The sequence below is a fragment of the Electrophorus electricus genome, chromosome 23 (assembly GCF_041902795.1).
Source record: "Electrophorus electricus isolate QZ-2024a chromosome 23, ASM4190279v1, whole genome shotgun sequence".
Classification (NCBI taxonomy): domain Eukaryota; kingdom Metazoa; phylum Chordata; class Actinopteri; order Gymnotiformes; family Gymnotidae; genus Electrophorus; species Electrophorus electricus.
This window is the reverse complement of record NC_137519.1, coordinates 9474071-9489547: the sequence shown is the minus strand read 5'-3', so window position 1 is coordinate 9489547 and position 15477 is coordinate 9474071. Positions and strand designations below refer to the sequence as shown.

The 15477-nt window shown below is 39.9% G+C and overlaps 1 protein-coding gene across 2 annotated transcripts; it reads left to right on the top strand.

Moving 5' to 3' along the window:
- The first annotated feature begins 4830 nt into the window (after positions 1 to 4830).
- Positions 4831 to 9487, top strand: igf2a (insulin-like growth factor 2a). Of its 2 annotated transcripts, none has more exons than XM_027013840.3 (4): positions 4831 to 5070; positions 5421 to 5559; positions 6456 to 6601; positions 7899 to 9487. In XM_027013840.3, exons 1-4 carry the CDS (start codon positions 4996 to 4998, stop codon positions 8133 to 8135), a joined length of 597 nt encoding a protein of 198 aa, XP_026869641.2. In that variant the 5' UTR covers positions 4831 to 4995; the 3' UTR covers positions 8136 to 9487. The 2 variants fall into 2 exon arrangements, with proteins under 2 accessions (XP_026869641.2, XP_026869640.2); XM_027013839.3 differs by having other exon boundaries at positions 4832 to 5070; positions 6456 to 6631.
- Positions 9488 to 15477: the final 5990 nt, after the last annotated feature.

Here is a 15477-nt window from a genome sequence, read left to right as displayed (position 1 = left end):
AAATCATGACATGACAAACAGTGCTGTCAAATTTAGGACTTGCCAATGTCATCCTAAAAAGGTAATATCCCAGTGTGTTAAAGTTCAAAATAGGAGATGTCCTTATGTATAACTCCAGGTGTCTCACAGTGCTGCCATTTGTATGAACAATATGCCACTGGTCCTGACAAGGTTACAAAGTTTGTCAAACCAGTCTGTTTCTTCCTGATTTCCTGACCCTGAAAGCAATATGGCTGTTTTATCAACCCTGTAACAATGCTGGCCAAGAGTTTGATATATTCTCTATGGACCAGGGCTGCAATCTGGAAGCTCCCTGTCCTTCCATCCAGTGTGACGCACTCCATGTCTACCTAATGGACCAGTCGTCCATTTGCTCCAAGAACCTTGTTGGAGATATTCAACTTTGCACAGATGTGTCACATATGTGAGATGTGTTGAAATTATTATTTAACATTACGTACACCAGCTACTTTATTAGAAGTGCTGTTTTATTTAAAACACCTCTTGCGTAAACACACTTTGTGTAATTCACCCTTTAATTCACCCTATAGCCATTTTCTGACCATGGGACCACTGTTAACTTGATTTTCTTGAATGGCAACAGTGTGTGTCAAAACCCCAGCAATAGTACTGTGCCTAATAAACTTGTACCAACTCAACATCCACAACTATACTGGTACCAGGTCATTGTTAATGGTGTAGTTAGAAAGGCCAACTACTCCAATAATATTTAATTAGCAATGGTGCTGTGATTAGAAATTGATCAGTCACACAGCTTTATCAAACATTATACCATTGCAGTTAACATTTTTCTGCCACTTGTAGCAGTTCCAGATTGGGTCTTTAAATCTACATAAAGTGTAAGATTTTGTGATTTTTAAAAAATAAAAATAAATAAATAAATAAATAATAATACATTGCCAAAACGAATAAAGGGAAAAAGCTTGCACAGTTTTTAATAGAGTTGGGATTGATACACGATGCCATTGTCCATTGTCGATGGCTGAGACTCATCATGATGTTGAACCAGATGTCACAAAAAAAATGTCATGTTTTTTGGTGGTGTTGTTTTTGTTTGTTTAGGGCACATATATGTAATTATAGTAATTAATATCATATCTTGTGAGTTTGTGAAAGCACAAGCTTAAAAGCCTGTTTGGCCAAACTAAAGCACATGATCTTGGGCTTGGAAATCCATTAAATATCAACCAGAATGAATAAGATGATGACATATTTTATTATGCAATGCACATACCTTTAAAAATAGTTATCTATAAATAAATTATTCAAAAAACTTGTCTGTTACCTTCACTCTGAAGCTGTTTTAAGCATTGTGGGTGGTGGGAGAGTGATTCAGAGCCATGTCTTGGGGAATCTGTGGATTGATGTGTGCTCCTCTATACCAGAAGATATCCATAATAGTGAACCAGTGGTGAAAATGGGGACTTACACTGAATTGTGAAATCACACTTACATTAAAAATTTGTTCTTGCTACTTTTTGGATAGTTTATGCATTTAAGACAGCCCTCAAAGTAAGTAGTGCAGACACATTTTATGCAGTAGTACTAAACTTATTTGAATTGATCATAAACTGCAAGTTACTCAATTTAAGCACAATACTTGATTAAACACCAATACAGAATAGGAGTAGATGATACAGATTTTTGTATCTCATGGGCATCACCCCATTCCAGTGATTAGTGTTAGTCAAGTGGCACTACTTGTGGGGTATCCAGATCATATGCTACTTAAAAAACAAATACTTCACAAATGTCTGGCGCAGGAGCACAGAGGCTAAGGATCACTTACCCCAGCTAAGAGCTCTCTACTTCTGAGAACAAGTATCCCTTGGAAGGAAGACAGACCCAGGATCAGCTTCCAGGAATTTCCCCTCTTGGCCTTCTCATCTAATGAACCAGTGATTTAAGATTTTAAGATTTAAGAAGACATTACTTCTTTATGCTGATCTGAAATTAGTCTTCAAACTCTGAATATTTAACAAGTAACAGAACGACAATCTTTTCAGCATTAATACCTAAGGAAAAACCAGGCATGATTTCCTGACCTCAGCCAGTTATCAGGTCTATTTGACCTGTTTCCTTGTCTCACAAGTAGGCTATGCATGATGTACATTTCAGGTGAATATCATGATATGGTCTGTAAAATTTAAATCGTTATGTGTCAGTGCAGCACATGAACAGGAAGATTTTTATTTACAGTGTGTTAAATGGTGGGGTTCCACCAGGTTCCAAAAGTAACAAACTTACCACACTGTCATCAGTGGCAATGCTGGTAGCCATGACAACAGGGATCAGAACTCCAGTCTGCACCTCTCCCATCTTTTATTTATCAGCCTGTAGTTTGAGAAGCAGCATCCTATCATGACTGAGAAGCAAGCTGCGCTTACATGCATGCATTGTTGCCACATGTTTGAATGTTAAAGCTTCAATCACAAATGGTTTTACAATCAAAAAACTCAAAAGGTTTTAGTCATGTTTCAAATGAATACATCTTGTGGTTTTACATAATCCAAACACGAATGTGTAATCTTTGAAATTAAGGCTAATGATTTGGTGTTTGGAGTAGATTCATGCTAATTAACTGGTCTATATATTGGATAATATACATTACAAACGCCAATCTGTATATTGTAACCAAATAAATGCTAGTTATAAATGGCTTTTGGTCAGTTTGAAATTAATGTTAATGAATTGATGGGTGGAGTGAAAGCACAGGTAAACATGGATAGGTTGGAAAGGAGGGATGGTATGACTGAGGGTGTGTGAAAATAAATCTTAGTAGTAAAATAAGGTTATTGCTACTGAGTGCATGACAAAGAAATTCCTTGACCTTCCTGAGTTGGCGTTCTAACAGACCTGGCCCTGGACACTGACTCTCTATTGTTGTGTCACACATCAGAATTAGAGACTATAATGTCAATATAGTCCCCCAATCCTAGTTCACTTTTGTTATCTTTTGTTCAATATCATCCATGCCATCATGATGTCCAGTGTTGACCAGAGGAGAATAGGTTCCCCTTTATGAGTCTTGGTTCATCTTGAGATTTCTTCATCTCAGCCTCGAGTTTTTTCCTCACCACTGTTGCTTTTGGCTTGCTCTACTGGGGGCTTGGACCCAGACATATGTAAACAGCTTTGTGACAGTTTTGTGACAACAGCTGTTGTAAAAAGCACTATATAAATATACTTTGCTTTGCTTTGCTTAATGTCCAAGTAGGGGCATGGGCTTTGGGCAATATGATTGTGTAAAAGGGGTCTCACAGAACATGTTTCCTGAGGCTACGCTTGGTACTTACTGCCTTTGAAATTCTATTTAATCATATAGGTATGACTCTTATCTTTATTTTATAAAGGATATGATTTTTGTTATAAAGAACACTAAAGTTTTGATGTTATAAGAAATCACTGGTCTGTCATGCAAGTTGTTGTATAATTATTACACCACTGGGGAGTGCCAGAGTGCATTTGTCATATTATGGATGCTGAATCCAAGGAAACACAAAGGAAACACGTGGTTCTCGGCTAAGACAGCGAAAAGTTGCTTGATGTGTAAATGCTTTCAGCAAGAGAGTAGGCTGGCTGGTGCCCCCCACCTCCAGGCCTTGGGGTGTTGACTGGGGTGTGGGCTCGGGTACTCTGGACCTAGCCGCAAGTCTCGCAGAGAATCTCCTCAGTGTGAGGCATGTTGGGGCATGTTCCTTGCACATCTAATTATATCAGCGGTGAAATGTAATCGTACTACAGAAGCACCAGTACTTCTAAACGTGCAATGTGCAGCTTGCATGTAATTACAGTGTTACATATTTCATTATTGCAATAAACTGCTTTGAAGGTTGTTTGCTTAATAGCTTGCTATTACTATACAGTAGTGTATTGTACAATGCACATAAAAATGTTTTGCTCATAACATTTATCCATAAAACCATAAACTAATTTAATTAGATTTAATTATCGATTTTCCTTCAAGACAAAAAAAAGATCTCATTAATTTTTTATGACTCTATAAACTACACCCTGTGTACTTTCAAAAATATCACGAAATGGAGTCGTTTAGAAAAGAAAGCTCCGTCGCTCAGACTACGAGGGGTGCTCTGCAATCAGACCCAGGCGAGCAGGATGCCAACCAGGAGTTTTATGTCAGGTACAAGCGCACCAGCACAGCCGGAGAGACGCGCCGTCAGTCCGCGCTTGTTTCGCGTGCCAGTGAAATTTCAGTCTCGTGTTTGCATACGTTGGAATGTGTCTGCAACCCCCTTTGTTATGGTGAGAAGCAAGAATGCAGTCTCCCCTCAATTAAAATTCCTTTCGTTGACCTCTTGACAAAAGGTATTTAAGGCAGAAGACATTTGATTAACAATGCGCCTGGTTATTTGATGTAGTTTTATTGTTGCCAAAACGGTAAGTGGGACTGAGCATGCATATCAGAACGGATAGATATTCAAGAGTATCTTATGTTATTCGGGTTGACAAACGTTTGCTGTACAGATTATGAGAGGCTGTTATTCCTTAACAATATATAGGATAACGCGAAACTCTTATAAAAAAATAATACATAGATAACTGTTTTCCTAAAACGGTGTTTTGACAAGGTTAATCATATTTTTATGCAGTTCTTTTAATCACTGTTTTGAAAATCCAAGAAAAGGTTTACAGTGTTCGGAGAAGTGGCTTGAAGTTTATTCAAGTAAAAGTTCTTCCCAGACCTAAGTTCGTCCTATAACGTTAATGCTCTCTATCTTGAATCACTCTGTCTACACAGTGCAGCTCACACATGCGCAAGGGGCAGTCGGGGCGATGGGCGGGTGTTGGTATAAATTGCCTCTCACTACCGTTCCCCGACTGTCCTCTGAACTCTGAGACAACCTCAAGCATCATCATTCACACAAATGCAACAGCTCGGAAACTAAACGGACCTTCTGGGACTACCCACTGCATTTCAAACCAGTCGAATCACTCTTTCATTTAGAACAGGCGATGGAGGATCAGCAGAGAGTCACCGATCACTCTTCTTGTAGCTCGTGCAAAAGAACGGTGAAGCGAAAAACAGCGGTAAGAGCAGTGAAATCTTAAACGATCTCATTTTTTGCCACTTATTCTGTGATGATTTAGTTATTGAAGCTACATGTTCACAATCAGTACTTGCATTTTTGTGAGGAGTCAGTATAGGTATAGTCTAAATAAACGACATTCATACGGACGTCAGTTACAAATGATTGTTATTGTAAATAGCCTAGTGTTAAATTGCTTTGATGGGGCAGATGTTTGGCGGTGTGATTATGCAAAAACTTCCATGCAATTAAATGCTGCTCGAAGATAGCTCATCCCAGTTGATAAGTAGCGGTGCTTTGCGTGGGTCAGTCCATGATCGATTTAAATGCAAACTTGTTTTCCTTTTGCAGATGACTTCATGGAGTAGAATTTGGCTCTTCACAATGGCATTGTCACTGTACTCATTACAAGCCTCGGCAGAGACCCTCTGCGGAGGAGAACTAGTGGACACGCTTCAGTTCGTGTGTGGAGAAAGAGGCTTTTATTTCAGTAAGTTTTAATTTACTGCTACTCAAGGCAATGTAGGCTGAATGTCAGCAGGTTTAAACTGGTTACTACAGCCCACAAACCAGTCCTTTACTAGACAGCAATCCAGGCTATCTATTCTAAATGGCTAACGCATTTTCTCTCCTGCTGCGTTTTTAAACCAATAGGATGGTTGCATGGGGCACCTGCATGACTTTTTCTAAAGTTACTCATGTATAAATCGGAGGATGTCTTTTTGTTCAACAAGCAGTGTTACATAGTTCACACACCTTTACTGGCCTATCCATAACGTAATTCATGTGATTATGTATGCGTTTAACAGAGTTCTCATATTCATTTTCATAGTATTTTTAGGACTATTTTTTGTTTCATTTTTATTGCATGTTTTTTTTCTGGATCTCTTAAAAAAAAAACTGAGCATGTGTTTCTTTTAACTCTGTAGTGTTTGAAGGCATTTGGTGCAAATGATGAAATTAGATTAGCTTCCCCCCTTTCTACCTTATCTCACTTTCTCTCTCTTCTGTGAAATGGGGGACTTCCCCTCATGCTTCTCCTGTTCTTCTTTATCTTTTATCTGTGTTGAGTAGACAGAAGGCAAAAGGTTAAAAGATCCATTTAGCATTGTCATTCAATCATTTTTGCAGAAACTATTGTTTCTTTCTTCCCGTTTTGAATAGCTAAAATGAAGTTTATTAAATAGTAAAACTAGTACTACTACTAGTACTATGACTACTAGTCAGTGTAATGTGAGTCACTGTAAACAGCCAAATACCATATTTTTTATGTCTTGCAAATGGTACATTTAGACAGCTATCAATGAATTAGGGGCTTGGGGTCCAGGGCATCCCCAGTGTTGATGCTTTCCCTCCATTAACCCCCTCCCCCTCTCCACCCCTCAGGCAGGCCCTACAGATCAAACGGCCGGCGTCCCCAGAGAGGCATCGTGGAGGAGTGCTGCTTTCGGAGCTGTGATCTGCACCTGCTGGAGCAGTATTGTGCCAAACCTGCAAAGTCTGAGCGCGATGTCTCTTCCACTTCGCTGCAGGTTGTCCCAGTGTTACATACCCTTCACAAGGTATGTGTGCCAGCTTAGCTGGCCACCGAACTGTAGCCTGCCACTGTGGTTCTGCTGGAGTGTAAGCACATCCACTAGCAGAGAACATTTGTTGTATTGAGGAAATATCGGTGTTTAGCACACCCCATCTGAAATGGCTAAATAGTTATGAAAACAGGCCTGCACAATATAGACAAAATACTGTTACAATTATATATATGATTACCATGTGCCTTGCATTTCATTTAAAGCTCAGTGGTGAAAACTCTATATGACGTGGTTAAAGATTAGTGTTGGTGTTATTTTGACAAATTGATTTACATATGTTGAAGATTTATGAAAACCCCCAATGAATATAGCGGTTAGGATGCTCAAAGCACGCAATAAAACGTTTTGCGTTGTTAGAGGGCTCATTGGCATATTGTAGCCTTCTGCTGCATCTATATGGCTAATCCAGTATTGCAATTACAAATAACAGTCGATATATCGCTTAGCCCTTGCGGGAAAAACAGCCGAAAACGGTTGACGTCGAGCTGGCAACATGGAGACTTACAGATCGACGAGCACATGGCCTTGGTAACACGACGCCAGTCTATTGGACAGCATTTGGAATGATGTCTTTATTCAAAGCACCAAAACAAGTGCTGTGTCACATTTTGGTGAGTTGTTACACCATGTGGTCTTGGCATGAAAATATGCTAAGCGCTGGCAAGGCTGTTGGCCAGCTGGCTAGGGCTTGAATTTCAAAACAACAAAAACAAATAACCCAACAACACAACAATTGGGCTACACTTAAGAACAGCACATTCGTGCTGAGTGGGTGTATGGAGTCACGCTCTCAGCACACCCTCAAGTCACAGTGGCCCCACACACAGGAGGGCTATTCTTTAGCCGGCTACCTTGACGTTTTCGGGAGACTGTTGCTGGTCCATTATAGTCAGTAATAACTGGAATGTGTTGGCTGTACCAGACTGGGGAGCTGGGGCAGAACAAAAGGCAGCCTATGTCTGAGATATGGGTCATAACCCCACCATTGCGAAACGCTACATGCCACATTTGAGCAAGAGGCACTCTACTAAGTAAGCACCATTCTGTTGACCGTCAAAGTCTTTAACAGGCCTGGTGGAGTAATTTAGGTGGTGAGATGGTGAACAAAGTGTATGCCCGGAGATGAAAATGAGGCGTGGAAGTACACGAGCCTTCTAGAACATTTATTGAGCCTTGTTGCAGAGTAATCTCAGAGAATAAAGCTGGTTACTTAAAGTGATAAATCTGTTCTCTTTTGCAGGAGAACTCAAGGAGGCCCATTAATGTGAGGTTTTCCAAATATGATGTGTGGCAACAGAGGGCTACCCAAAGGCTGAGGAGAGGAGTACCTTCCATCTTTCATGCCAGAAGGTTTATGAGGCAAGTTGACAAGATCCGTGCCCAGGAGGAGACTGACTCACACCGGCCTCTGATGACCATGCCTAGCCGACACCCACCTATCCTCCATCGCACCCAGAGACATGCCAGCCAGAAGTGAAGCCAGAACTGCCCAGACATCAGAAAACAAGGGATTATAACCCCCGGCCTGCATCAACAGAGGCATTCTTTGTGAGCCTTGCCATCAAGCATCCTTTGCAAATACAGATATGAGCATTCTGTGTTATGTCCCACCTAACCCAGCTAAAGACTTGTTAGCAACAGAGCTGAATGTACGAGTGATGGATCAGGCAACAGGAGAGATGAATATGGTGTCTGACTAACAGAGTGGACGCCCAGAACTGATACAGTTGAGTTTCCTGGCGAGTGTGACAGTCTTCCTTCCACAGCATCCATCTCTGAGACAGTGACTTGTCTCTTTTGCACCTGTGATTCTTAAGTTACACTATAGGAAACAATTTTTATTGAAATTAGACTCCTCTATACGCACCTTTCAACCAATACCCCCCTCCTTCCCCTTGGTGGTGCAATAATGAAGAAAAAACATCGGCACATTGCACAAGGCCACGAACAATGATAACGGCACTATTTTTTTACGGACTGCTCGATATGATAATTTTATGGTGCTACCTTTGGGAATGGACTCAAAGAAGAGATTGAAAGCAATCTGCTCTCGTCAACATGTTAAACTTTCCGTTTTAGGAAATGCAAGGCATTGAACGAGAGGCAAATTGAGTGGCTCGACCGGGGACGAGCTAAAGCAACTCAGACTGTGCTCTGAGATCCACTGCGTGGGCTCCAGGGAGAGGGGATGTAGCCCAGGGCTGCCTCATGAGCTAGCTTCCAGACAGCATGAGGGAAACATCAAGGAATACCATTGCTGAGGACATTTTGCAACCAAGTTAAGTTTGGACTTCGAGTGAGAGCAGTCTTAAGATGCCACAGACCTGTACCATAACATTTCTGTTTCCAGTCTAAAACTTTGCCATTTTATCAGTCATTTCCTGTCTTTACTACGTATATACAGTACAAAAAGAATGGAACAATCATTTCAAAGGGAAAACAGCAATAATGTCTTCTTGCATATTTTCCATGTACAGCAGCAGTATTCCAGTGCTTTTGCTTGAAATGAAATACTTGAATATGTATAATTAGTCTCCAGGGACATCATGTCATCGATCTTACAGTAGTATGAGCAGTTCTTTTGCAAAATGAGCCTCCGAGCATTTTTCTTGGTTCAGATACAAGTAATGGCACTGTATAAAGGCATTATTTATTTTGATATAAACATATGAAAAATGGTCCCAATGATGGCACACATCCATAACTGGCAGATTTGTGTTACAGTATCATTTTATTTGTACTGCTCATGTATGTAGATGCTTTGTACCAAAAAAGTTTTCTCTTTTTTAAGTAAAGTCAGTGGAAGCTTCAAAAGTGTGTCGTCTTGCTTTTTACGGGTGCCCAACATGGTTTTGCCTGCTGCACATGCACTGTATTCACAGGAATGAGATTAAATTTATCCATAACTTACAGCAGCTGCACAAATAGTGGCATTTCGTAGAGCGTATATCCTGAGTCAGCTTGTGCGTTTTTGGTGCTACACTGATCATTTTAAACAGGCAGTGACCTGGCCTCCCCCAGGGGAGGGTAAAGGCTAGAGAAAAGTTGCTGTTCATCTTTTACAGACTACTTTTCACAAGAGGTCAAAAGGTCAGACCACAGGCATGCAACATCCATATTAGTTAAATATGTGCCTTGTGGATGGTACTTCTCATGCAGGTGAGTGATCGAATAATTTCTGCAAGTGTCAGTGTAAAGAGAACTGTACAGCTAGAATATATATGGATTTGGGCATACAGGAAAGCTTTGGGATTACAGGTGAGTATCTGATGTTGATGCAGAAAATTCTCATTTACATGTTGGTGTACTTGACCCCGCCCCTCAGCAACAGCAGTTCTGCAGGCTTAAACCTGCGCTTGCTGCTCCTCCTCATTCCTTATGAATACTAAAAAAAAGTCTGAGGGCCAGATATTAGTTTCTGTCTTGCGGGTGTTTATATAAGGCTTGGAGAGACTGAGATGTGATTTAAGGACAGAGCTGTTTTCTCCAAAGACTTCAGAGGTTTGGGGAACTGTCAGAGAATGGTGCGGTGTGGGGGCTGAGGGGAGAAAAGAATGATACCCGAAGGCGCTGGATCAAAAGAGGCGAAATAAGAGCACTTTTTCTTAGTAAACAGAAGCTCCCATCAGGAGATGTTGGCATTGTCTTTCATCTGCTTTGCTTCCTTGTCCAGAGGTTCTGTGGAAACATTGTAATTTCCTGTTTACATTAGGAAGGAAGATTATAATGTCTCCATTTTATGTATTCTGTTTACTGGTATCAATCCACATTTCTTGGGTCAGTTATTCTGGTGGAGACCACAGCGCTTATGACTGCACAGGGGTTCTGATAACTGACCCCAGAGCAGTCATCCACTAGATTTGGGCAGCCAAAATGAGGACTAGGAAAGAGTTAACAGAGAACAATCCAAGCCCTGAAGTACAGATTCTCACTGACACACTGTGCCTGTTAGTCACTCTATTGTGAGAAGAGACGATGGCAAACTACTGATGCCCCACTGAGCGTGATATCTGTCACCCGATATGTGGGCATGGGCTAAAAACATGTTCCTAAGCAAACAAGCAATGATTTGAAGAAATACACACATGCACAAAAAGCCCTTGTGTGCAAAATGTTTAAAAGTTCAAAACAACAATACGAGCATGAACAGAGCTAGACTGGAACTGTAATGAGTGTAAATGTTAGTCAGAAGGATTCGATCAGCACTCTTGACCATCTGGTGATGGGTCGTGACAAGATGTTGTCTGCTAGCATCATGATACTATTCCTCTACTGTCTATTTCATTGTGTCCAACAGGAATGTCACTACATGAATAGGAAAATGTATGTACAGGAAATGTAAAACATGCATGAAATGACAGAGCTGGATAGCAGACTCACTATAGTTGTACATGAGTATGTTTTTATGGGGGAGTGATGGAGTTTCAGGGCTGGCCTAATGGTGTAGACTGTTAATGATGTATGACTTAGTGGATGATAGTGGATGGAAGTCAAAATTTTAAAAAACATTATGATGGTTCCTCGTACTCATAGTAGTATGTGGTGGTAATTTCCCTGCAAGCCTCATGTACCTACGATTTGGTTTAGTTGATGATTGCTTGTTTGTCAGTCCGTCAGCTTGTGCCCTCAGTGCTGCTATGCTTAGACCTGTGAACACTGAATTCTATAAAGCCATTTCCTGACAGTACCTGTTGTCAGAAACCCTAAATGCCAATGGCATCCTGACTGCACATGCTTTGATACCATGTCCACAAAGAGGGGCTTTGTCTGGCCGACACACTGATCTCTTCATTACTGCACTGGGAAGAGTGTATTTAGGCTACCCTCGACCTGGCCTTGCGTAACCCTATTACGCAAATGGCCAAATTTGCTTTAGCACATGCATTCGCTGTGACATGCCGGGCGACACGAGCAGGTTGAGTGCTGTGTGGCACACGCCACGAGCTGCCATCTCTTATGCTGCTGACTGAGGGAAGTGGGTCAGAGGTGAAGAGAGCAGACGCCTGAAGAATAGCAGGCTGCGGGAACACACACACACGCATATTTAAACACACATGTAAACAAATTTATATTGTATGCACCAACAATCACTGAAGCATGAACATATGCATATGTGCATGCACATACATATAAACGCACACACACACACACACACACACACACACACACACACACACACACACACACACACACACACACAGACACACACAAACACACACATTCAGTCTGATGGTTCAGTCTTGCAAAAGCCATTATTCAAATATTTTGACCTGAAGGAATCTCACAAATCCTTAAAGCCAAGTAATCAACAGAACATCACTCTTGACCATTATTTACTCATTTTACTCAAACTTAGAAAAATCTTTAAAGAGGACATTTTAAATGTACATCATTCTAATGTGCTGTCTGCTCCTATTTGAAGAATTATTCAGGCTAAGTGTTGGCCTAGAGAGCAGGGGCTGGTGGCGGGGGAGTGACGGGGAGTGTCAGACCTAATCCTGTAGCCCATGTTCACACCCACTTCACACTCCTGTGTCTGCCACATTTCGGATCACACAGCCTTGTGCACAGTGACATGTCTAATACTTCAAACTGGGGCATGGGGCATAGCTTTTTAAGTCTTTCATGGTCTAAATTGGGGTTGTAAAAGAGGTTATAAATGCAGTGAAACTTTTTCAAGAACAACGAGACTACACAAGTGTTTCATAAGACAACTCTTACAAATATTTCTGGATACTTTGTAATTCACAGAGATAAATTCTGTATTAAAATAACTATTTATGGTTCTGGCAAAATGTATGAATCTTATTTAACCAGTGTAGTCGCCAGTTTGGCATCTTCTGTCTTACCCCTAAGCAAACAACTTGTGTGCTGTCCATGGTCCTGAAAAATGTCTTGTTGAGATCTGCTAATGAAAGATCTTATAATTTTGTCACAACCTTGAACTGATGACTAATAGTCAAATATTTTTCATTAAATGAATGCTTAGTACTTCTGCCTCGTAACCAGGGTTTTTAGAAGATGAAGCATTACCCTGCATCATCATAAAGCATCTGCCTTGAATTCTAAATTCTATGGTATGTAACCTAAGGGCATATACCTAGTTGTTCCAAATTAAACAACCACAACTGTATTTACTAATATGATATTCTCTGATATAAATAATGTATACTCTATGTGACACAATGCATTGTGGTGTATGGCTTGACCAAACTCCAGTCTTATAGAAACTGGGCCCTAAGAAGATTATCTACGCAGTGAAGATCACTGTCAGAAAAATGCAAGAGAAAGGAAGTCACAGACACACCAACTCTGATTGTGTATGCATTAGAAAGTCAGATGTTATCTGGAATACAGCTAAACTAGATCAACTATGCACTATAGAGTGTTGAATTTCATATAAAAGCAGCAAGAAGAAAAAGCAGAAGCAGGAGAGGAAGTAGAAGAAGAAAATTAGAAGGAAAAACAACAATAATAATAACAACAACAATAACAAAATTCTTAAATATCTTTAATATTAACAAGGAAATAACTGCTAGAAACCAGAAAAAGTCATTGCATTCAACAGAACCTGTGGGCTATGGATTTGCTACATGAGGCAGAGATGACAAATAAGTGTCTAAGAATAGTGCAAAACGAAGAACAGATCTGAAGTTCATGAAATGCCAACCATCTACAGAGGAATGCCTCAAGGTCTTCACTGAAGCCATTCATTTTCTTGTTTAAAACAGTGCTGAAATATTATTTGGCGTCCACACACTTTGATCTTTATAAAGTCTTGAACTATATGCTACCAAAACAAATGCAAATATTGACCTAGACACTTTAAACATCCCAATTCTCAGGCTCTTTCCCCTTCTGCATTTTGGCAGTCATCCAAGCAGTTCTCTGGTCAAAGTTTAACTAAGCGTAGATAGTCTGTGATGAAAGCCAAAGACAAGGCACACAATTTAAACAATACAAGACCAATGACACTAATGGTGAGATGAAACCTGATTTCATTATTTGATGATGCAAGAAACCAGTTCTTCTGGATTTTGGGCCTGTTGTCTTGATTGAACACACCCTTTAATCATCAAGATAGCAGTTGTATTTTAATTTATTTGTTCATTCATTTTTAAATTCAAGTCACACACCTTTTAAATGTTTCTTTGATCACGTATTTGATTTTTGACTAAATCAGGAATTTCTTAAGAAATTGACTTTATTCTCATCTTTTTTGTTTTGTTTTTTTTCTCACAATATTCTCATGTGCATTTGGATCAGAGATAAGGGAAATTTTATGAGCTCAATTTTGAATCTACTCATTTCCACCAAAGTGCACCATCTCAAGAGCACATAGATTTTATAGATTTATAGATGAAATATTTTATTTAAATATTTTAAGAGGACAGTCTGGCAGAACTAATTATTTGGCATTACATTTCTAACATAAAACTAATCAATATTACATTACGACTTATATCTGCTTCTGTACTGCAGCAATCCATCCCATAGCAACAGGATCTGACAGACCTATTACATTAAATCCACTAGCTCCTATAAAATATATGTTCCCATTTTCCTTGACCAGGTCTAACAATTAAAAATGTCAGTAGTGTCTGTTGTAGGTTTTTCCATTTGCAGCTACTCCTACTGCGATACTTCCATTTTCACTGAAACAGATTTACAGAGTACACATGTGCTGTGCTAAAATATGTTCCTTTTTCAGTCTGTTATTTTTGCTTGAACTGGTCCTATGTTCAAACTGTGTCCATGGTGCAGAATGATACTTTCTGTTCTTTTTCTTTGCACAAACATGCTGATAAAAAGGTGTCCCAACTATCCTTCAGCTGAAACAGGATGTGATCATATTCCAGGTTCTATCCACCTTTTCCTAAGAGAATGTTAGACCATTTAAGGATGAAAGAAGTTTATCTGACTATTTCTAGGAACAGCCCCAGACAGTGGTATTCCATATTGGACACGTGCTCAGGTCTGCTGTGCTTACAGGTATTTTTCACATGGAACACTCTCCACTGCACATTCTTCCATTTGAGTTATACCACAAGTCCAGCATTTCTAAAATTGCTGAAGGTTATATAATAACATTTAGATTAGGCATACATGTATAAACTCTGGTTAGGGGCAGCACATGTGGCATTTGTGCTGACTGCTCTAATAAAGGACATAATACTGCAGGGCTTGAATGAAGATCTGAAAATGGCACTGAAACAGGCCTGTGCTTTTCCTGGTAGGGGACTGGCATACCTGCTATTGCTGCAAGGCCACTGATTGATCGTTCACAGGAACTTTGCCACCAGGGCGCATGCGACAGATAGCCATGGGTGAGGGGGTAGGGGGGTATTTCACAATTTTAATGGACTGAACAATCAGGATATCTGCTTTCTGGGAACATCACAGTACACAGAACGTACGAGTGGTGCATAGACCAGACAACAGACTTTGATATTGTTTCTTAGTATACCACAGCAGTAAGGCCATTCATTTTCAATGAATTTAAAAATTAAAAATCCAAGATGTATTTTATTTCAATTAAAGGCAAAAGCATGTATTTTGTAATGTCTCCAAGTACAAAACTAGAAAAAAGTCTTCACAATGTGATACAGTGCAGAACAGAGCACCAACTACAGTATATTTAATTAGATTTTTTGTAAACCTATTTTGGGAACATATTACAACCCTTTGTATATACAGTCCAACAATGCCTGGGGACCATAAGTCCATAAATTGGACCAATATAATTTTCACAGTTTCATATTTAGTATTTAATTGCAAGCAATTTGCAGTTGTGGATAACCACAACCCATACACATTAT